This window comes from Carlito syrichta, unplaced genomic scaffold, assembly GCF_000164805.1.
Source record: "Carlito syrichta isolate Samal-C Ts95f unplaced genomic scaffold, Tarsius_syrichta-2.0.1 Scaffold82277, whole genome shotgun sequence".
Lineage (NCBI taxonomy): Eukaryota > Metazoa > Chordata > Mammalia > Primates > Tarsiidae > Carlito > Carlito syrichta.
The window spans coordinates 276897-301412 of NW_007026373.1; the positions used below are offsets into that span (position 1 = coordinate 276897).

A 24516-nucleotide genomic window follows, 5' to 3' on the forward strand; every position below is an offset into this window, starting at 1 on the left:
CTCGAACCCATGGGCTCAGGCAGTCCACTCGCCTTGGCCTCCCAAAGTGCTGGGATTACAGGCTGAGCCACCGAGCCTGGCCTAATTTAAAAAATTTTTTTTGTAGAGACAAGGTCTCCGCTATGGTGCCTGGGCTGGAGAAATCTGCATTTAATAAGCTTCACAAGTGATTTCACATAACTAAAGTTTAACAATTAGAGATCTGTAGATCACAGAGATCTATTATGTTCCATACTCTCAATGTGTGCTTTGAAGACAAATCCTGGCAGTCCTGGTACTAGGGGGAGGGAATGTCCTTTCCAGTACCAAGTGAATCGGTGAAAAGGATAGGCTTTTATATTATTTTGTCAAGACTTATGAGGAAAAAAAATTAAGAGAAAAATAGAAGCACAAAGGACAATGTATTTCAAGCTAGTAAGGGTTAGCTTAAAGAGAACTTATTTGAAAGAAAATGCCATCTAGAAATTTTATTTACTATTATTTAAAAATATGTAGTGCTATTTTAATTGTTTTCCTCCAATTTCCTGTTTTCTGAGACTCTGATCTTGTCAATTATAGCTTTGCAAAACTTGGTACTCTTGAGAAATATAATCCTGATAACAGGCAAGTGATAGTTGATATCTGATAAGTAAAGGAATACAATAACATAATTATTATAATAAACCAGACCTATTTTTAGTTTCTTTTCTAATCATATGAATTCTCTATTACATGCATTCCCACGATTTAAAAAATCTTATTTCATTTCATTTTCATCTAATAAGCACCTATTGACACTCCTGCTACGCACTGAAAAAACAGAAACAAGCAAATACAATCTAGGCATTCATTGAGCTCTGAGTCTAGCTGGGGTAAGACAGACAATTTAAACAGATGGTCATCATATCCACTGAACCCAGAATTTCAGCAGGCAGAAGGAGAAGGACAGGGTGGGCTTCCTGAAGGAAAATGAAGTCCACTTGGCTAACAGCCTAATCACAACTATTTTTTTGGGTTTTTTGTTTGTTTTTTAGAGACAGGTCTCTCTCCGTTGCCCAGCCTGTAGTGCAGTGGTATGATCATAGTTTACTACAACCTCAAACTACAAGGTTCAAGTGATCCTCCTAAGTCAGCCTCCCAAGGAGCTGGAACTACAGTGTGCCACCACACCCAGCTAATTTTTTTTTTCCTTGTAATTATAGTATCTCACTATGTTGCCCATGGTGTTCTTAAACTCCTAGCCTCAATTGATCCTCCAGCCTCAGCATCCCAAAGACAGGCATGAGCCATTGCATCTGGCCCAAAATTGTATTTTTAATCTGATAAAGAACATACTACAACTGGTCTGTGCCCACCTCTCTGCCTTTATCTCCCACCTTCTCGCTCCACTCTTCTCTCTCCTGGCATTCTGGAGGCATACTTTCAATGCTTCAAATGCACCATGTTCTCTCTCCTTGCTGCTCTGCCTAGAATATATATCCCTCACCACTACCCTTTTCCCCTCTGCACAGCCAAATCCTACTCATCCTTCAGGTCTTGACTAAAACATTGCTTCTTTAGGGTGGTCTTCCCTGACCACTCCCTCTCCTTGGGAAAAAGAAACAGCACCGTTTCTTTTTCCCACATCGTTTTACTGGTTGGACTGTCAGGATCACAGAGGTGACCATGTCTGTTCTTTCCCTAGAGCACTGACAGCATCTGGCCCTCAATGGCCAATCAATACATATTTATTGGAAGAATAATACTTTCTCTAATTTGCAAGTGTAATTTAAACTAGTGGATCTATCAACCAACCATAACAGGAAAAAGCAAACTAGAATTTACTATCAACCCAAAGGAAGTCTCTTAAAACTGTTCTAAGAAAGAAAAACTAGAATACATTGAATATGAACTGCCAGGCGTTGTCATATCCATTGTCTCATTTATCCTCACCATAAGCCATTTTACAGAGAAGGAACAAGCTGGGAGGCTCAGAGACATGAAGTGACTTGCCTATGTTCACACAGGGCTAGTATTTAAACTCAGAATGTCTGATTCCAAAAATGTGCCTTCTACATATATTATATTAAAAAGTGTTTAACCTTAAATTAAGAAAAAACTAAAGGAAGGATGATATCTTAAGGCACAGATTACTTCATGCTCCCACTTACCTGGGTAAGCCTAGTTGGCTTCATGCTCCCACTTACCTGGGTAAGCCTTGTTAGTTTTTCCAACTCTTCCTTGAGCTGGTTGGCTTCAGTATCCCTTACTCTCAGTCGAGCCTCTAGCTCAGATTCATAGGCACTGAGATCTCCCTGGATCTGCTGCAAGGATGCATTCACCTCATGCTGCTCCTGGAGGGCACTTTCCAGCTCTGCAAGCTCCTGGAAGGAGTCAGTGTGTTTAACTATGGAACCCTCACTGTACTGCTTAAAGCATCTGCAAGTCATTATCAGTAACTTGAGCACTATAAACTAAATGCTGGGCAGCCACTGCTGCCTGCCACAGAAAGTTTTCATTAGCAATATTATGAAGCCTCAGGCTATGCATATCCTAATTAGCAAATAGAAACCTGGCTAAATGCAATCAGGCAAGTCAGTAAGCTACCGACATGTCGTTTTCCAAAGTAGCCAATCGTGTGACATTTTAAATGAGTCTAAAAGCATAAGAAGGAAGAAAGGAAGGAAAAAAAAAGAGAGAAGGATAAGATTTAAGGCCTATTTTTCATCAGACACTGGACTAAATGCTTTCACATTCATTATATAATTAATAATAACTGTATAAGGCAACTTGCAGTTTTACAGGTGAGGAACTGGAGAATGAACATCTAAGTAAACTGTGAAGCTAGAAAAGTGATAAAGTCAGGATACGAAAATAGATCTCTGATTTCATAGCCTGTATCCTTCCTATTAAGCCACAGTATGTTTACTTATTAGAAACAAAATGGGATTGGCACTCTAATATTAAGGCTAATAGAGTAACATAAACGAGTGCTAACAGGAATAGAAGTACATATTTATTAGCATACAACAGTTCTGATTCATGTTAGTCTATCTTTTTTGTAATTAAACATTATAGCTTTCATCTATTTATTTAGGATCAAATTATTATGGATTAAAGAGGAGGATCCCATGATGAGAACGTCTATAAAAGTTTCTCAAAGGGCGGTCCAGACACTACTTGGCAACTGAATAATTTGAGTTGCTTGTTTGAAATGCAGATACCACATATAACCACCTATAATCCAGAAGAAAATATAAGGAATTACTACAAATCTTTGAGAAAAGGCAGACTATCCAACAGAAAAATAGGATAGAATATGAACAGGGAATTCACTGAAGAGGAAATGTGAACAGCAAATAAACAAATGAAAAGTGTCCAATCGCTCCAGCAATCAGGAGAAAATGCAGTTAATTTACTATTTTACACAGAGCATTGAGGTACAAGTTAAACAAACCATGAGGAAGTAATCATACAAATCCAGAATGAGGGACAATTTACAGGACTACCAGACTGGATTCTAAACACATACAGACACACAAGCTATAAAACATTCTTAGGACAACTGGGAGAATCTGAATATGGTACAGATGACATTAGGAAATTACTGTTACATTTCCTAGGTGTAATAATGGTACTGTAATGCAGGAATATGTCCTTATTTTTCAGAGATGTGTGTTGAAGGGATAATGCTATATGTCTGCGACTTTCTAAGACCAGGAAAAAGAGGTATGTGTCTATGAGAGAAAATAAATACAGCAAAATATTTACTGAATCTAAGTGAGTTCATAGATGTTCACTGAACTATTCTTTCAACTTCCCTGTAACTGTAAACAGTTTCATAATTGAAAGATAGGAAAGAAAGACACCATGCAGACTGGCAAACATGAAGTCTGATAAAATACTGAATTTCCTGAATTTGATAATTATTTTGTGTTATGTTAGAAAATGTCCTTTTTCTTAAGAAACACATGCCGAAATATTTAGGACCAAAGGGTATGATGTCTACAACTGATTTTCAAATGGTTCAGGAAAAAAAAATCTGTATAGAAATGTATACAAAAGATGTGAAAATTATATATGAGATAAAACAAATGTGGTAAAATATCAATCGGTGACAAGGGGAAAGGTAAGTGTGAGTTATCTGTATTATTCTTGCAACTTTCCTGTATGTTTAAAATTATTTCAAAATAAAAGCTTAAAGAAAAATGAATATCAGACACTACTAAGGTGATAGCAAGGATGTGGTAGAACGGTATCAGTAGAAACTGATACAATCACAATGGACAGTAATTTGACAATTTGACAATATCTAGTAAACATTAATTAAAGATGAATATACTCTTTGATCCACAGTTCTATTCCTAAACATAGTCCCCCATGCTCAAGACATGCAAGAATGTTACAGCATTGTTTGTAATAGCAAAAGACTCCCTAAATGTCCCCCCAAAAGAAAATGAATAAATAATAAATTTGTGGTATGTACATACAATGGGATACTACTTACATCAATGAAAATAAACAAAGAGCCACATGTATCAATGTACATAATTCTTAAAAACATACACATGAAGGAAGAAAGTAGACAAAGAATATGCACATTATAAACAATTTTACATAAATCTTAAAATCATGTAAAACAATACTATGTATTGTTTATGATATTTACATATGTAGTAAAAGAATATAGATGCAGAAAAATAACCATATTCAGAATTCTGTTACCTCTGGAAGGGAGTACATAGAGGATTTCAATATATCTGCAATATTTTACTTCCTAAGCTAGGCTGTGAGTTCATGATATTAAATACTATTTTTATATGCCTGAGAAATTCCATAATATTAAAATATATTAATTCAGATTTCTGGAGCCAGACTTATTGAGCGTGAGGTTGGGGAATTTGTGGTTCTTATGAATGATAAAGTTTGCCAAACAACTCTAACAGAGCAAGTGAAGTCTCCAAATAAATGGGCAACAAATCAGGTATGGGAAAGATTATAATTTACAACACTGTGTCTATCTTATTAGCTATAAAATAATATTAAAATTATCAAGCAGTAATAAGAATAAGAAAAACCAAGTTGGGCTCAATTTTGCTGTACAAATAATAAAATATGAACATTTAATACACTATTTGTAATACCTACAATTTCCCATTCTTTAGAGTTATTCGACAATACCTTTCAGGGATAGAAAGACAATAAAATAATCATATTTTTCTTGATAAAGAAGAACCTATGATTCCAAATGTATCATAACTAAAGAAGAAGAAAAAAGCCCAACTTTTTTTTTGAGTCGGAGTCTCACTCTGTTGTCCAGGCTGGAGTGTAGTGGCATGCTCACGGCCACCACAGCCTCGACCTACTGGGCACAGGTGAGCCTTCTGTCTCAGCCTTCCAAGTAGCTGGAATTACAGGTGTGTGCTACCACGCTCAGCTTATATTTTGATTTATTGTAGAGACAAGGTCTCACCAAGTTGCCCAGGCTGGTCTCTGAACCCCTGAGATCTCACCTCGGCCTCTCAAAGTGCTACAATTACAGGCTTGAGCCATCGTGCTCAGTCAAACCCAATTTTTAAAAGAAAAAAACTACCATATAGCCTCTAATACTTTTTGCCACTTACAACTGCACTATTAACTTATTCAACTAACTTAATTTGGACATTATCTACTTGTGAAGCTACAGAATATAGGCAGGAACAAACAAATCATACCTTCCTCATATTTTCTGCATCCATGGCAACTATTTCCAGCTGGTCTCTCTCCTGCTGGACTTCAGTCAATCTCTGCAGCAATGTCTCTTTCTCGTCCTGTAGCTTCCTGCACTCATTCTGGGCCCGATTTGCCTGGCCTTTGATGGTCCCCAGGTATTCTTGCAACCCATTGATGACACCTTCTAAATCCTTCTTCAGGGCTTCATTTGCTGCTATCTGGCCTAGCAAGATGCAAAAAGGGTAACAATGTATATTTTTTAAGTATTGCATTGTCTCCTTAACTCTTTCTTACTAACCAAGAATGAAATTCTAAGCATCCAAGTTTTTCCCATCTTATATATTTTTTTCAAAATATAACAGTGATTTTCTCCCTATTACATATAGTACAAGAGTATTAAACAGATATACCATAAAAACAGCATATTTAGCCAGCAACATTTATAAAATGCCCAATTCACACAGTAAAAAGGTTAAATAATTTCCAAATAAAACAATGAAAAATGTGTAATAAAACTGTGAGTTCTTGTTGCCAGATACACAAAACAAAACTGCTCAGTATATAAAAGTAAATCCAAGACTGGCAGCATAAACATGTAACCTGAAGACTTTCTTAAAAACCATGCACACACCCCAAATATAGTACTGATACCCACTGTGTGCCAGAGACTTTATGAACACTATCTCATTGAATCCTCCATCAACTAATGATCAAGGCAGAAATAACTTGTCCAAGGTGACACAGCTGATAATGGCCAAAAAAGGGACTGGGACATTTGTCTAGCTGAGCACAGGGTCTCACCACTACAGCCATATTGTCTTCCTCTTCCACAATTATGGGAATGTCACAATTATGGGAATGTCAATTTAAATGTGCCTTGCAAAAATAGATCCTAAAATTTTTTCCACATGCTTCTTATAACTAGACACTGAATTTACGATGCCATTGGGCATTCTTCTCCTGAATGGATTTTATGCCATAGACAAAAACAATCACTTCCAGAGCTTATCATGATCACGTATTGACTTCTTGCCTACTAAATGGAATGACCTGGCTCACTAGGCATCGATACAACAAACTAAAAAACATTTTAATTAATACAATTAAATTAAATTTCAATTTCATTAAACACAATTGGGTACTCCGTAAATATTTCCCTATCAGATACTAGCACTAACAGCTGAACTGTATTCAGCTAACATCTGGATTAATATCTGTCTTTATTATCTTTCCTTCATCAATAATGAAATTGATTTACCTTAACTTATACTTAAATGCTCACCTTCAGTAAGCTGTTGTTCAAGGTCCTTAATCTCTTCGGTCTCCTTAGCAATCCTAGACAGTATCTCATCCAAACGGCTTTCAAGTTGTTTGCACTGCTTGCTCATAATGTCAAGCTGCTGTTCTTTACCCCTTTTCTGAGCCTTCATATGGGACTAAATTGAAAAAGAAAATCAAAACCTCTAATTCCTTATACTCTTTCCAAAAATAATAATCCTTATTAACATTTTAAAAGAAAGAATTTAAAAATGTAGTCAATTGCATCTATTTTGTATCTGTCTCTGTACTGTTTTCACATGGGTAGTTTTCATTTTTTTTTTGAGTTGGAGTCTTACTCTGTCACCCAGACTGGAGTGTAGTGGCCGCTCCCGGCCACTGCAGCCTCGACCAGCTGGGCTCCCTGGGTTCCGGCGATCCTTCCGCCTCAGCCTTCTGAGTAGCCAGAATTACAGGCATGCGCTACCACGCCCGGCTGATTTTTTGATTTATTGTAGAGATGAGGTCTCACCAGGTAGTTTTCATTTAAACCTTAGGATAACTTGATGTGGGAGTCAGTTCCATTTTACAGATTAGAAAACTGAGGTTAAGTGATTTTTTCAGGGGCAAAGTTAATAGGTAATGTAGCTAAGTTCAGTGTTATTTACTGTGTCTTTTTAAAAAGGTTTCCAAAAAGTGAACTGATTATACTGACATATATCTATAGAAAAAAACTTTTTTTGGTCTTTCTTACATATTCTAAAATGTTAACAAGGATTATATCTGGGTGGAAGGATAACAGAAGATTTTTTTTTTCTTCTTTTATGAGTTTGTGTGTGCATATGTGTGTATGGGTGTGTAAGTGTTTTGTAGAGATGAGGTCTCGCTAAGTTGTTGAGACTGGTCTCAAACTCCTGGACTTGAGCAATCCTCCCACCTCAGTCTCCCAGAATTCTGAGATTGCAGGTGTGGGCCACCAAGTCCATTCCAAGTTTTTTAATGTTTAAAAAACTTTTATAGTAGATAAGTAATGCCTTTTTAATAAAAACAAAAAAACCAGGTGTGCTTCTTTTTTCATACAACTTGCATTTCTTTGAAAGCATATTTTTAAAAATGTTTCTTAAGGGAAAATAGAGACATAAAATAAATACTTGGAATTCAAATTTATTTTCTATCTCTTATACAATACTTTGCTTTCAGATTCAATAAACCAAGAACTGAGAGGGACTTCAAAAACCATTTAGCACACTGAATCTCAAGATGGAGTGCTACACTTGCCTATGGTAAAAAACAGCTTTCACACACCCACACATCCTCTCCCATCCTGAAAGTCACGGCACTAGAAGTCATTGTTAATTGAATGGAGTGAATTGTATTTCTTAGGTGTGCTGGGGAAAATAAATCGAGAACCAATGATTTAGTCTAACTCTTCTTTCACACATGAGAAAAGTGAATCTCAGTTTCATCAAATGACTTGCCCAGGTCTCCTGAGGCAACTGTTCACGTAGAGACAAAATAATTCCCCAGAGAACTTTGGCCCTCCCACTCTTACCCTCATGACTCTAAGTTTGCCCCCACAGAATCAAGGGAATAGAACAATAAGCCAAGAGAATGTGATCAAGAAAGAGAACTGCATCAGAGTAAACACCAAGGTTTTCAAGTTTAAGACCTATTTGATTATAAAAGAACATTTATCAATTTTAGGTGTCTGCTTCCCTCAAATACAAGTAAGAAGTCTCTTCATTTTTGATGAACAAAGGAGTGGCAGCTTAAATAGAAGGTTTTTTGTTTTATTACTTGTAAAACTTAAGGGATTTTCCTAACTCTTCTCTCTACACTCCCAAAGTACCAATTTGAAATATTTTTGAAAAGGTAACTGCAAATAACAGCCTACATTTTAAGTAAAATCAGGATTTTTATGACTCAAGAAAGAATAGAAAAAAAGAAACCCACAACTACTGCACTCATATCTCTATCAATAAATCTTTTAAATTCACCATTAAAATTTTCACTGAAACCTCTTTATAAGCAGGACAAAAATTTGGTTCAATATGCCAGTGATGTGCATTAAACACATGGGAGCAAAAGTAGGTTCTGAGATTTTCACTACCATAGAGCTCACAAAAGAGTTATTGTAAAAACAGGAACTTACATCTCTGACTCCTCCTCCTTTTAAGTCCTTTGTACAGAGAGATAAAAAATGATCATACCTTAACTTAGAATTTGTCCTGTGAAAACTGAGCCGTTGAGAACTGAGAAATTGTGGGCGGAACGCTTTCTACTGCTGTCTTCAAATTCAAGTGCACTTCCCTCTCTGACAGCCACATTTTTGCAAGCGCCTCCAAGCCTCAGTAAATTCAGAGCTTCAAACCACATTCCTGGCCAAAAGTGAGCGGCAGCCCAGCCCGCCCAATCACCAGCAGACTCTGAGGGCAGGACCCACCCTCCGCGCTTTAAATCAACACAGGAAGCTCTCGGGGGCCAATCACGCCGAAACTTTGCCTCCACCGAGCATTTCCCGATAGGGACCAGCAATACAATCTTCTTCATTATGTTAACTTGTGATATGTGTGCTTCTAGCTATGAGCAATTTTATAACTAAAATGGGATTTGATTTTTAAATGGTATCTTTTCCTTTTGAAACCTAGTCAAATGCTTATATTTGTTGAAAACCTGATTAAGCTTGGTTCTGAGCTAATTTAAAAATAATTAGTCTCTTTAGATCGTCATTCCCTTTGTGAGGAGAGGGTCACTGTAGCAGCATAAGCAAGGGCTCCACCTCTTCCTAAAAGGGTATTTGGGGCAAATCAGATAATATTTCTATATTACATTTTCATCCTCTGCAAATTGAATAATAAAAAAAAAATGCCTCCAACTTTGCATGCCTGTCGTGATAAAATTAAATTCCTCGCCAGTACATGCAAAATACCCAGCACTATGCAAGACACATCATGGGCACTTAATATTTGTTTTCTATTATATCTCATCAGAGTCAAGTTTTTATTTTTAATTCTATTGGCTATTCAAAAAGATACTTCATCTGATTAGATAATAAAAATTAGTTTAATAAAAGTCTTATCCACATCTGTAGAAAAATATGCAACGATCCCACTCTTGATTCTTCCTTTTTTGCTTAACAGCTCACATTTTGTAGCCTAAAACAGGGTGCCTAAAACTAGCCAATATGCAACTTTGCAAATTATCCTCCTTCTGGGTAAACAAATTTTAAAAAGAGTGTCCTCTGTTGCTAAGATTAAGGCTGCAACCTTAAGAACTTTTAGTCTTTTTTTTTTTTGAGTTGGAGTCTCACTGTCGCCCAGACTGGAGTGCAGTGGCCGCTCCCGGCCACCGCAGCCTCGACCTGCTGGGCTCCGGCGATTCTTCCGCCTCAGCCTTCCAAGTAGCCGGAATTACAGGCATGCGTCTTTTCGTCTTTTTAACAAAATAAAAAAGGAAACTTAAATCTGGTTTGTATGCTTCATCCCCCACTAGCACTGACTGATTTTGGCTACCTTCAAAACTTGGGCACCATTCCTATGTCTTATTTATCTCCTTTCTATATGTAATTCTTTACAGAATCCAGTGAGAATTAAACTCTCTTTCTGCCAGGAATATCACAGTTGTTTGTTGAAAAAAACCACACAATCCAGGTACTAATTAGACTCACAGTTCACAGAACTGGAGGGGGCCAGCAAAGGAGTTTTGGATAGGTTGTATAGGCTGGCTCCTTCCTACCTTCTGTGATGCAAGCATTCACAAACACGGGGTTACAGATACCAGGAGGATAGAGGTCCTGTCCTCAGGGACCTTACATGGGTGGCAGAACACACAAATAAATACAAAAAAGTAATATATTATTGACCACATTACCTAAAAATCTCTTGATTTTTCATGTAACAAAAATTCTTTAATCAGAATCTATTTTAATACTTTGGTTTCAGGCCAGGCATTGTGGCTCACGCCTATAGTCCCAGCACTCACCGGGGAGGCCCCGGTGAGAGGACTGCCTGAGCCCACAGGTTCGAGATCAGCCTGGTCAACTTGGTGAGACCTCACCTCTACAACAAATTAAAAAATTAGCCAGGCCTGGTGGCGTATGCCTATAGTTCCAGCTACTTGGAAGGCTGAGGCAGAAGGGTCACCTGAGCCCAGCAGGTAGAGGCTGTGGTGGCTGTGAGTATGCCACTGCACTCCAGCCTGGGCGACAAAGCAAGACTCTGACTCAAAACAACAACAACAAAAAACGCTTTGGTTTCTATTTTAATTGGTTTCAATTTTTAGGGTTTTGTTAGAAAAGACCTTATATTTGTGATGATAAGATTATCCTTTATCAAAATTAGCTAGCCCACAAAAATATATATGATACTTTACTAAAATGTTTAAAGGAATAGTTAACTTGTAAAGTTCTTAAAGCAATTATAGAGCATTGTCCCTTCCGTGTTAAATTCTATAATTTCTGTTAATCTAGAGATCTTAAGTTCTTTTTAAAAGTAACCTTATTATTCAAAATACACCTAGGAAAATATGTAGGAAACATTTTTACTTCTATTTTAGAAATATTAACTATAAAATAAGCAATTAGTACTACTTCTCAGGTTGGAGACAAAGACAAGAGCCTGACCCTATCCAGCCACTTGACCACATCTGGCCATATCTCGGAAGACATACTCCAGAGAAACGTTTCATTTTTATGGACAAAACAATATGACACAATAAGAAGCTTTAGCGGAATATTTGCATAAAGGATAAGAGGTAGAAAAAGCCCCTTCAGCTCTTTCTGGTTTTAAGACAGTAGAAAAGAAGAAGAGAGAAAAGGTAAGGAGAAGGTTTCTCTTGCTCTGAAATACAAAAAAATTCAACTACTTGTAAAAATTGAGTGTACCACGTAGCCATCATTTACTGAAAGCTATCTCTTTCAAATGCTATAGGCTGTTTTGTTTTAGACATACACATACATTTCATATATGTGTTCATACATATACACATTTATTTATATGTAATATACATACACATACACACATAATTTATATACATACACACATATAACAGTTGTCCCTTGGTGTTCATGAGGGATTGGTTCCAGGACTCCTTGCAGATACCAAAATCACTGATGCTCAAGTCCCTTATATAAGATGATATAGTATTTGCATTTAACCTATGCACATCTTTTCACATACTTAAATAATCTCTAGATTACTTATAATACCTAAGAAAATGTAAATGCTAATAAATAGCTGTTATACTATATTTTTTAGGGAATAATGACAAGAAAAAAGTTTGTACATGTTCAGTACAGATGCAACCATCTTTTTTGTTTTTGAATACTTTCAATCCAAGGTTGGTTGAATCCACCAATGCAGAATCCATAGATATGGAGGGGGTCAAAGCAAAAGAGACTTTCACATGTGTGTTTATTGCAGCATTGTTCACGGTAGCAAGAACATGAAACCAATCATGCTGCCCAACAAAAGAGGACTGAATACAAAAAATTTGGTACATATACAAGATGGAATATTATGCAGCCATAAAGAAGAACAAAATCATGAACCTCACAGCAGCCTGGATGGACTTACAGTCTATAATACTGAGTGATCTTTCACAGAAACAAAGAACTGAGTATCACATGTTCTCACTCATAAGTAGACCTTGAACGATTATTGTCATACTATAAGAAAAGGATTGGCAGTAGCGGGAAACTGTCGGGAGAGGGGTAGGGAAGAGGAATTGGCAGTAGTGGGAATCTGCCTGGGAAAGGGGGGGCACACCTCATTAACAAGGGTAACTGCATAACGAACATTTGTATACCTAACCCTGAATTGCACCCCACATCTTTAAAATAAAAAAAATTAAAAGAAAAATAAATAAATAAAGGAGACTTTCAGAAAGGACTGAAGCTAGCAATGATAAGAAATGAACTATCCAGATAGAACAATTTTCTAATCTCCATGGAACAAGTCAAAATGTCTTAATTTACTCACTTGTTTTGGGTCTTTGGAATCCAGGCTATTCATGGCTATTTGCAGGTTCTCGATCTCTTCCTGCTTTTCAGCAATTCCTTGCCTTTGCTTTTCTATCTGTGGTTCTAGATCCAGAGCTTCGTGGCGTAATTTATTTACAAGTTGTATCCTACCGGTCAACTGCTTGAAAAGAAGGTCTTTCTCTGCTTCTGAAATCTAATGCCCCCAAATCCCAACACATAATTAACAGAAGAGAGTAACACTGATTTAAAAAGCAACAACGTCTACAATTTGAAAAAACATTGTTTTATCTGTTTTTTAAAAAAATAAAAGTAAAATGTGAGAGTTATCTAGGCACTCCATGCATATTTTATACTTTTATGCTTATTTATAGAAAATCTTATTTTATAAAAGCTTATGAAAACTAATAATTAAACAGTGGGTACAAATGAAGCCGTGATATTAGTATAAACAACTTATAAATTATTAGTAGTAATAACCATAGTATTAATCATAGATGATTTTGTATAGCTCTAAACTATACAAAATCATCTACAACATATGATCTAATCTTCAAAACATATAAGGTAAAAAATATGTTTATCACAACTTTACAGATAAAGTTTACAGATAAAGAAACTGAATCATGAACAATTTAATAACAGATAAACTTTACAGATAAAGAAACTGAATCATGAACAATTTAAATATCTTGCCCAAAGTCAAACTAAAGGGTTGGGGAATCAAGACTTTGTGTGACTCTAGACAATTTCACTTACCACAACACTACAGTTTCCTATTTAGTTTAAATATGAAGACAGTCAACCAATAAATTCTGAGTACTGATATAGAAGCAATAACTCAATACTCTATCTCCCATTTCTAACAATTTTTAGCATAAATGGTTAAACAGATGTAAACATGTTTCTCAAGAGTCTGTATAGAAGTATTACAAAGACAAAGATAAAAGATTAAAAATAAAATGTTGATGATCATTATGTGATTCCCCAATAACCACAATAACTTCATAATCAGGAAAAATTTTAAGTTCTATGTTTACTGGTAAAATCATTTCACACTACAGAATTTCAAAATATAGCAAACCCTCATTAAATTAAGACTTGTATTTCACTGAATAAGAACTAGGTTGAAGCTTACCTTTGTTAGCATGTCAAGTAAATGAACAGTATAAAGAAAAACGTAGGCTTTTATTTACTCATTTAAGTATTTACCATTTTTTCTAAGCATATTTTGGAAGCATCCATTTATTTTCAAATTATGTAGTACATTATTTACATCTATCAATCTGTGTAAAGCTTTGGTTAGTGCTATTATAAAACATTCTCTTTTAATTATTAAAACTACTGTTGGCCAGTTGCGGTGGCTCAAGCCTGTTATCCCAGCACTTTGGGAGGCAGAGGCAAGAGAATCCTTTGAGACCTGCCTGGGCAACTTAGTGAGACCTTGTCTCTATGATAAATAAAAAAATAAGCAGGGCATGGTAGTGTGCGTCTGTAGTTCCGGCTACTTCTGGAGGTGGAAGGGCCACCTGACCCCAGCAGGTTGAGGCTGCCGGAGCCGTGAGTGTGCCACTTCACTCCAGCCTGGTGCAACAGAGTGAGACTTCGACTGAAAAAAATAAAATAAAATAAACCATCTTGATGGCTCTTTCCATTTTCTCACCCCCTTTCAGTCCATCTGTAAGTCCTGTCAGTTCAACTGCCCGATTTTCCCTGAAACCAGTTGGGTTTCTCTCCACATCCAGCAGTACCTTCTTGGTCAATGCAAGCAAGCCACTATCATCTCTTGCCTGCAATGAACACCAGCCTCCTGACAGATGTACACATCTCCATTCTTGCTATTTCCCTCACCCCATCTCACTCATATGAAGTAGTTAAAGTGACAAACAGGATCAGCTACTCGATGACCTAAAGCCCGTCAAAGGATTTCTACTGCATGTTGAAATGAAATCCAAACTCCTTAAAATGACCAATGAAGGTTGGAATGAGCTTTAACCTCATAACTTTTTTTTTTTTTTTTTCTGTCAGAGTCTCACTCTGTTGCCCAGGTTGGAGTGCAGTGGCACACTCACGGCCACCCCAGCATCGACCTGCTAGGCTCAGGTGATCCTTCTGCCGCAGCCTTCCAAGTAGCGGGAACTGCAGGTGCGCGCTACCATGCCTGGATAATTTTTTGATATACTGTAGAGACAAGGTCTCACACCAAGTTGCCCAGGCTGGTCTCGAACCCCTGGACTCAGGCAATCATTTCACCTTGGTCTCCCAAAGTGCTAGGATTACAGGTTTGAGCCACCGCGCCAGGCCACCTCATGCCTCTTTAACTTCGTCTTCTACTACATTCTCCTTCACTCTGCAGAGAAATCTAAAGCCTGAAAGCCTTTGTACACACTGTTACCTCTGCCTGGAATACTCTTTCCCCCAACCCGGCCTCACTGGCTCCTTCTCATCCTTTGTGTCTTACTCTAAATGTCACTCCTCAGAGAGGCCTTCGTGGTTCCTACTGTCTATGTATCTCTTTTATTATCTCTCCTAATTTTCTATTTTTCTTGCAACACTGATGCTGTTTAACTGTATGCTTTCTTTTAAAAAATTTTTTGCTTGATTTTTGTCTTATTTCTCCTAGAAGTCTGCCCTTAATAGACAGACGCCTGTCTGTTTTGTTCATTACTCAGTGCCCAGCCCAGTCAGTGACTGGTACATAGTAAGCTACCAGTAAATTTGAATCAATTTCTAGTTGGTATATAATTTGAAAGTAACAAGAGTGTATCTTTTAAAATAATCTATAATGTGGATTTTACATTCTTGCTCTACCTATTATAGTATAAATGTAGTTACCACCATAATTTTGAAATCCTGATTTTTAAAAGTTGTAAATAATTAAAAACTTTTAGACATTTAAAAACTAAAATGTCAAAGCACTTTCTTTTATTCTTGAATGTTTCCCCTGTACAATTATATTATGGGTTTGAGCTGCTTATGTCATGAGAGACTGGTAATTTCTGAGAGTATGTTACTTCAATCTTTTTGTACTGTATTTTATATCTTTTTTTTTTTGCTTATGTTCATGCTATAGCAGAGAAGTCTTCTGGTTCTTAATCTAAGTCCCAGGATCTTAAAGGTGCAAAGTACTTCTTTAAGTTAGAAGAGATATATCAGCAAGTAACTTCTCTGGGTAAAGTTGCCACTTTCATAATATAGTAGACTACATCTTTTTACATAAATCTTAAGTAATTTATTTAAAAACACTTTATAAAATGCTACTTGGATGTCATCATACATGAAAGAAAACTGTAATCGGGAAATTACAGAATATTTGACTCTAAAATTTATTATTCTTTAGCCAATTAGGCAGCACTGATCTAAAAATTATTTTATAGTTATAAAGGGAAAGACACATTTCATTTTTTCATTTCCTCTTAGCATTGTTGCTTTGCTTTTACATACTTTTTTTAGTTGTATAGCTTCTTCCAGTTGTGTAAATTCTTCAGTAGCTCTTAACATTTGTTGTTCTGCCTTTTCTATTTCATCATGCAGTTCTGATAGTCGAGTTTGTGCTGCAAATTTTAAAACCATGCTCACATATACACACACAAGAAAAAATCTTGAATTCTGACATTTCTCCCCCTCAATTAAATTGTCATTATAGATCACAGCAGTTTTAAAAAGTAATAACTTATGATTACTTACCATATCTATTAGTTAATCTCTACAATTAAATTGTTTCATGATATACTATAGAACTATAACTAATCCTTTTATTTGTAAAATTCTTAACCTGAAAGGGGTTTTATTTGATATTCCCAGCATTAGCGAACCTTTTTGAGAGAATAAGGATTTTATTGGGAAACATGCACTTTACATGTCACCAAGTTATAATTAGGTTCAGGGCATTAAAAAAAAACCCCAAAACCTTGCATTGGAGGCAAATGCTTTATGATGGGACTCATTATCAAGAAATTCACGACTGAGCTGTCTCTCTCAATTGGAGGTGATCTCAAATCAATTACTTTCTAACTCAGATTTCAGACTTCTTCCTCCCTCCTACAAAACTATGAGCCATCCCCTTGCAGCTAATCTGCACATTTATCTGATTTAATTTTGCTTTCCCCCAGAGTCTTGCATATAGTAAGTATGTGTAGACATAGAGAACTCAGTCTTTTCTCTCCTCCTCTCACCAAGCCAACCTCTACTAGCCTTCCATATCTTCCATTCAGCTACGAATCAAGGGAAGAAAAGCTACTAATCTGATTGGTGAGAGTCCCACAATGGGCCATGATTATTAGTGGGATGCATAAACTCAGGCAACCTTTATCTTTCTTCCCTATCCATGCAGCTGAGTGGGTAAGCAGATTCAAAGTTTGTCATTGGTATGGACTCTAAAGTGCCCTCTGATTTGACATCTTCCTTTATGTGACTTCCTAGAAGGTAGCAAGATATTTTGAATTAGATTGTGGGGTGGGGTGGGGTGGGGTGGAAGGTTGGGGAGGTAGAGAGTGAGGCATAGCACAAAGAATCTAAGGCTAACTAGCCTTAAGCCTAAGCCTAAGGAGAGTACTCTGTTCCCACCTGTACAAAGCACTGCCTTAGGTGTTGACTACAGGCACAGTAATCAATAAAGTGGCTCTTGTTTTAATTACTACTTTGATTGTAACATTCCAGTGCCTATTGGCAGGAGAAAATTTATACATTTTTGGATCCCCTGGACATGTTGTCATCAAATTACTGTGAAAAACCTGTTCTCAACCACAAGAGGAATCATTAAAAAATAATCTATTCAAAGAATCACTACTTTTGCTTTAGACTTTTCATGTAAACAACAATGTAATAAATACCACCAGCATGTGGAATTAAAAAAACTATAAAATAAAACTGTGGTCCAAGGAAGCCCATTAAAATTTTTTAAAAAGAATTATTTTTAAAAATCGGCCTACATATTCAATCTTTTCATATTTTTTAAGTATTTAAAATAACTTTTTAAAAACCTGCACTGATTTTTTTTTCTTTGTCTTCCAGTTGTACATCCAGTGGTGCATGAGCTTCCAAGTTCACTTGTTTATTTCTAAGTTGTTCCCCTTCATCTGGTTCTATCTTCTTGATCAGCACTGCTTGGGCATTATCGATAATATAACTTTCTGTGGCGAACGTATTTCTCTTGTATCTAGATTTGCCAATATAAGGGCTTTCATCCGGGGCTTTATCAATTTCAGCATACTAAAAACAAAATAAATTAATAGATTTATGTTTTAATAAGAAACTTCCAAGCAGTCAAAATGACATTATTCATTTTATTAATGGCAAACATACTACAAAATTGCCTACATTTATATTAATCTTACATGTCTATAGGTTGAAATATATATATTATACTTTTATACTTCTATCTTATTTTTAATATACCAAAAAGGAATTAGAACTAAAAATGGTCTCAAAAATATTCCTCCTCCCACCACAAAGAGCAAAAATTTGAACTGATTGATTAAAGAACTGCCTAGAGTTGTAAGATTTTTAGCACTGCTTGATCTCTCAAATTAGCAATCTGGGTGTTGTATTTTGGTTTCTTGACGGATATAAGTAAAATCTCAGCCCAATATTTTTTTTCAGATATATGGTATACAGTTACCAGCCTAATAAATTTTAATAATCAATTTTTAAAAATTAAACACTATATGATATTGACTGGAACCCCTGGTGAACTATCTAACTTCTAAGACACTAGGAGTTAGATAGTTCCCCTGTTGCAGTGGCACTGATGGCATTTGTTTCAATAATGACTAATACTTAACCCAGTAATTACTAAACAAACCATGGAGGGAGATAACTATTCCATAGTAATAAAGCACTTTTCCCAGAAGTTTGGATTTAAGGGAGCTGATCAACCTATATTCTCCAGCAAGTTAACTGAGGGTTAGACAGTTGCATTTAGTAATGGATATGGCTGTTTGCAAAGATACTCTTGGGGCTTTTTACCTCTTTAGGATACTGGTCTAACTCCTTGAGCCAAATAATTCACAGATTCAGCCAAAATACAGTTTTCTACTCTTGTAACAAGAAAGTGAAGAGATTATTGATATCCCTTACACTTCCTCACCACTACCCTCCTCAACCAAATCCATATTGGCTTGAACTTGGAATTACTAAAAAATTACAATAACTCACCTCTGCTGGATAATAATTTAGTGGCTCAAATTTAGCATCAATTTTATAAAAGGCCAATTCCTGTTCCAGCTCGTATTGCTTCTGACATGCTCGCGTTAGTTCCATGGTCTTTTGTTTTAACTATTGACCCAATTTGATATGAGACAACATATAGTAAGTTAGTATAAAGACATAATGAATGATAAGGCAAGTACTCATTATAACTAATAATTATATTTTTTTCAAACTCCACAGCAAACTGCACAACACTCAGAACACTTTATCTTAATTCCAACGTATTAGAAAAAGTGAAACACAAAATTATCATTTCATAAGAGATCACGTAAAAGACCTTTGAAGTTTACATGCTGTGTCAGAATACAATGAATAAACATTTTAAAAAATCACTTAAATTTGTTTTTAACTAAACATGAAATAACTCTGTATCAATTATTTTTGTGTGAGTGGCCTAATAGTATCTGCTTCCTGATTTCTCAATAATTAACACTAATTTATTTAACTTATTCCCCGATTTTAACGATAGCTTCAAATCCTGGGAGAAAATAATAATTGGCATTAACTACAGAGAAATGAAGCGTGAGAAGGAGGAAAATACAAGATTGGATTTAAATTGTTGTACTGTTGCTGTTATTGTGGTTAATGGCATCTCAGTTTTCTTGATTTTTTTTTCTTTATTTTATTTTTTACTTGGGGTCTCATTCTGTTGCCCAGGCTGGAATGCAGTAGCATGATCACAGCTTACTGCAGCCTCCAACTTCTGGGCTCAAGTGATTCTCTTGCTTCAGCCTCCAGAGTAGCTGGGTCTACAGGTGTGCATCACCATGCCTAGCTAATTTTTTATTTTTATTTTTTTTGTAAAGATAAGGTCTCATTAGGTTGCCTAGGCTGGTCTTGAACTTCTGGGCTCAAGCAATCCTCCTGCCTCAGCCTCCCCAAGTGTTGAGATTACAGGTGTGAGCCACTGTGCTCAGCCAGCATCTCAATTTCAAGTGTTCAGAACACTGTTCTTTGTAATAAAAGGAAAGGGATGTGAACAAGCTCAATCAGATTGAAATAAGTAATACTAAATTTTTGATGAAGTAATTCTACCATAATGATAAGTTTTTAGTTATTCTTAGAAATTTTGGGAGCTGGAAGAAGACAAGAACTTATCCAATCTAATTCTCTGAATTTATAAATAAAGAAATTAAGTCTCAGATTAGCGAACTCACTTGTCAAAAGTTACATATTAGATTAGTGGCAGAGGTTAAATATTCTATTAACTAACTGCCTGTACTAGACAGGCAGTTTGAGTTCATTTCAAAGGTCTGCCAAGTGATTTTTGTCTTTTTTTTTTTTTTTTTGCCAATGTCTATAGTAAAGATCCGAAAAAAACATGCAGAAAATGTGATGAATATAAAAATGCAAGCTGAAGAGAATAAAACATAAACAAACATGAATAACAACTTACAAGGCCCAGGATATCAAAGTCATGCATGATTTAGCTAATAATCACTTCCTGATTATCCACCAAAATGGAAGTAATGCTAGCCTAGATAACAGGTAACACAGCTGAGTACTTATTGTGTGCCAGTCATTGTGCTGAGCATTTTACGTATGCTATTTCACTGAATCTTCACAACTAGCCTATGAGATGATAAAAGCTGTACAGAGAAGTTAAATAACTTGTCCAGTTGCACAGCTGGTAGTGGAAGAGACAGAGTTCAATTCCAAGTCTCCTGACTTCAAATCTAATACTCTGCCTATTACACCATGCTGACTTCAAGGTTCTGCTGCAGGATGTTGAGCACATTACCCATACTGATATTTTCACTGAATGCTCATAAGTACCCCAGTTTCAAGAGAGCAACTCACAACCAACAGTGTCAACTAGTCTTGGGCTTATGTCCTTAAAGCTCATTGGCAACAGGGGCAGAATTAAAGCTCAAAGATCAATGTGCCTGGAATCATGGAGACTGCATGGATTGGTCTCTGCAGGTAAATATTAATAAATAATCTGTGCATTTCAAAGTACTTTTGTGTCTTTTATAAATGTCTGTTGAAGAAACGCACAAATGAGAGCAAAATAGGAGTCAAATTAACTGGAAATTTAGCCTAGTTACAATATTAGCTGTGGATAATCAAGAGTTGATTAAGGTAACGTATTTACCAATCAGAAAAACAATACAAATTATTTCCCCCACATTTGAATCTGCTCTCCTATGTACATATCCATTAAAAAAAATACATACACACACAAGCACATTTCCCAAGAAGGCAAGCCAGTTTCAAAGTTTAAAATGTAAGCAAGCATATTAATACAAGTTATCATGCAAACCCTGAAAAACAGTGTGCAGTTCAATCCCGAAGGAACTACCTTTAAGGAAGAATAAAGAATCAGCAGAAAAGGGCCTGCAAGAAACCAAGACAAGAGCTAAAAGGAGAAAGAAGCAAACAGATACTGTCACCTAGAGAACTCTAGAGAGTTAAGCTGTAAGAATACAAGCTTTTCTTTACTGACAACTTGCCATAGGAAGATATGACTATTAGTACTTGCATTATTCTTATATGGACACTTTTAAAAAAATTTTAGAGTTGTGGGGTACATGTGAGGATTTATGAAATAAGTAAATTGTGGGTAACCCCTTCGGGTCCCCTCCCACCATGGGAGCTTTTCTGTCCTCTCAATAAATCCTGCTTTAAAAAAAAAAGAAAAGAAAAGAAAAAGAAATAAGTAAATTGTATGCAGGTGAGGTTTGGGCTTCTAGCAAGTCCTCTCTTCCCCTGGTACTGGATCTGGTAACTAGTGTGTAATTATGTGCTGCTTATCCCTCCTCCCTCACTCCCTCCTTTAGCAGTAATGGACACATTTTATTGTCAGTTTATGAGTTATAGATTTACCACCTTCCATTATTCAGCTTGATTCATTTCAAATTATTTTCACATTCATTAGCTCATTAAATCCTCACAACTCCATAAAGTTAGCAGGACAGGTAAATCATCCTCATTTTAAAATTAAGGAAACTGAAGGACAGGAGTTAAATAATTTGCAAAAAGGCAGAGTAAATTCAGTTAATATTTGTTGGTGCAAAGACAGGAGGGCTACTATCGTTTAAATGGCCACCATAAGACTTACTTCAATGCTACTTTCTTTTATACGTTAATTGGTCTAATGCATGAGCAGTTTTTTTCAAAACCTAAAAACTTTATATAATGGTAGGTGATATTTCATCACTAGATATTCTGCAAAAGATAACAAAAATGTTCTTCAATTGTAAGTTCTTCTTAGAATAAGATTCAGAATTCTTTTTTTAAAAACATAATAGACCTTTGAAACAATAGAAGGATAGGCAAAACAATATAAACTGGCAATTGAAAGAAGAAATATTTGTGCAACAAATATATAAATCCAAAATTAAATAGAGATTCATATGCACAAGTTCAAAATAACAATATCAAGTTGGAAATTGAACCCTTCACTCACTCCTATGGAAGTGCAAATTGGTTATATGATTTTTGAAGTGTGCATTAACATTTATCAAAATTTTAAATGCAAATTACCTAGCAATTCCATTTACAGTAATTTATGCTAAAAAAATACTAGTATGAATGCATGAGGTGTATATACACATGCAAACACACAAAGATTTTCTCTGTAGTACTGAATCTAACAGCAAAAATGTGGAAGCAACCTAAATATCCATCAATGGGAAGAGGCTGACTAAATTATGAAGAATTCACTTAATGGAAAACAACATAGACTTTTAAAATAATGAGAAAGATTTATATATACATTTACATTGTTAAAACTGGAGAGCTATCTGTGTGTGCTGCTTTGTGAAAGACAAGATGTAGAATAATAATATACAGTGAACCCTCCATATTCATTGGTCCCACATCTGTGAATTTAACCAACTATGGATTAAAAATATATTTTTTCAAAAAAGGATGGTTGCACCTGTACTGAACATGTACATATTATTTTCTTGTCATTATTTCCTAGACAATAAATATAATAGCTATTTACATAGCATTTACAATGTATTAGATACTATAAGTAGTCCAGAGAATACTTAAAGTATATAAGAGGATATATGCAACTACTACACCATTTTATATAAAAGATCCATGGATTTTGGTATCTGTGGAGGGGTCCTGGAACCAATTCGCACAGATATGGAGGGACAACTGTATATAGTAAGGTTCCTTTTTTTAAATAAAAAAATATTCAAGAATATAGTGTGCTTAATTACATATATATATATATATAAGCATGGAAAACAAAATATTAACATCTGGATTATGGGGCAGGGGAAGGGTAGACTTTCATTTCTACTGTATACACTATGTTGTCTAAATTTGTTACAATACAGATACATTAATTGTGTATATAAACATGTCTTAAATGGTTAATTATAAAAATAACATAATGACACAGAGAGGACCAGACTCTGACTTGTAGAAAAATAGTTACAGAAAAAAAAAGTAAGAAAAACCTGCTGACAACTTACAAAACATCTATTCACAGCACAAACATCAACAATATTATTAATAAGCAAAAGAGAAAATTAGGCAACTATAACAATCCATGATTTGGGAACAGTGGAAAGTCTTAAGGCACGACATTGTGCCAAGGTTTTCTCTGAGATGATTAACGTGTACCAGAGAGTTGGCATAAAGAAATTATAGAGTTCTTTTATCTCAGTAATAAAAGATGGATACAATGTCCAAAAAAGACTTATAACTCATGAAAATTTAGATAATTTTGCCAAATTGCCTTCTAAATGTTTTGCCAATGTACTATGTACAACCATGGTGGTTTTGTTTTTAAACAAAAACAACAACAACAAAAAACGCCTAGGGATCATCTCATCAACTCCTCATAGTGTGGGGTGTCACTTCCCCTTTGTTCTGGATACCATACTTCACATAATGCAGCCCAAGAGAGCACTGGTCTTTTGGGAAGCCATATCATACACAATCAACTACAATTCATAAAACCTTTTACACATATTTTTGTTAAACCACATCTTCCCCATTCTATAGACAGAAAGTTGTACTGTATTTTTAGATTCAAGGGCAAAGAATTCTCTGAAGAGAATTAAGCCAAAGCAATGTAAAATATGAGCTTACCAATTCATTTTTCATGTCTAGGTCACTCTTTAGCTCCTTACAGCTCTGTTTCTGGAACATGGCCTCCTCTTTTAATGATTTATTCAGTTTATCTTGATTTTTAATTTCCTCAAGAAACTGTGTTTGTTTGCTCTTAAGCTCTTCAGTTTCCATTATCTTCTTTTCTAGGTCTCTTTCCAATCTTTCTACCTCTTCTGCCAATAAAAATTTAATGTTTTATTTATCATTATATTCCACCTAACTCCAGTCAGAATGGTCATTATCAATAACTCAAAAAATAACAGATGCTGGAGAGGATGTGGAGAAAAGGGAACATTTCTACACTGTTGGTGGGAGTGTAAACT

At 35.7% G+C, this 24516-nt stretch overlaps 1 protein-coding gene across 1 annotated transcript in view; it reads right to left on the bottom strand.

Annotated features, from left to right (window-relative positions):
- The window catches only part of CNTRL (centriolin), a 90104-nt gene that overhangs the window by 42972 nt on the left and 22616 nt on the right, over positions 1 to 24516 (bottom strand). The window contains exons 6-14 of the mRNA XM_021711246.1: positions 24173 to 24366; positions 21417 to 21473; positions 19061 to 19180; positions 17887 to 18115; positions 16349 to 16458; positions 12906 to 13100; positions 6953 to 7106; positions 5673 to 5893; positions 2166 to 2342 (exon numbers count right to left, since the gene is read on the bottom strand). Of these exons, the coding sequence (XP_021566921.1) occupies positions 2166 to 2342; positions 5673 to 5893; positions 6953 to 7106; positions 12906 to 13100; positions 16349 to 16458; positions 17887 to 18115; positions 19061 to 19180; positions 21417 to 21473; positions 24173 to 24366 (1457 nt within the window). The remainder of the gene's footprint in view (positions 1 to 2165; positions 2343 to 5672; positions 5894 to 6952; positions 7107 to 12905; positions 13101 to 16348; positions 16459 to 17886; positions 18116 to 19060; positions 19181 to 21416; positions 21474 to 24172; positions 24367 to 24516) is intronic.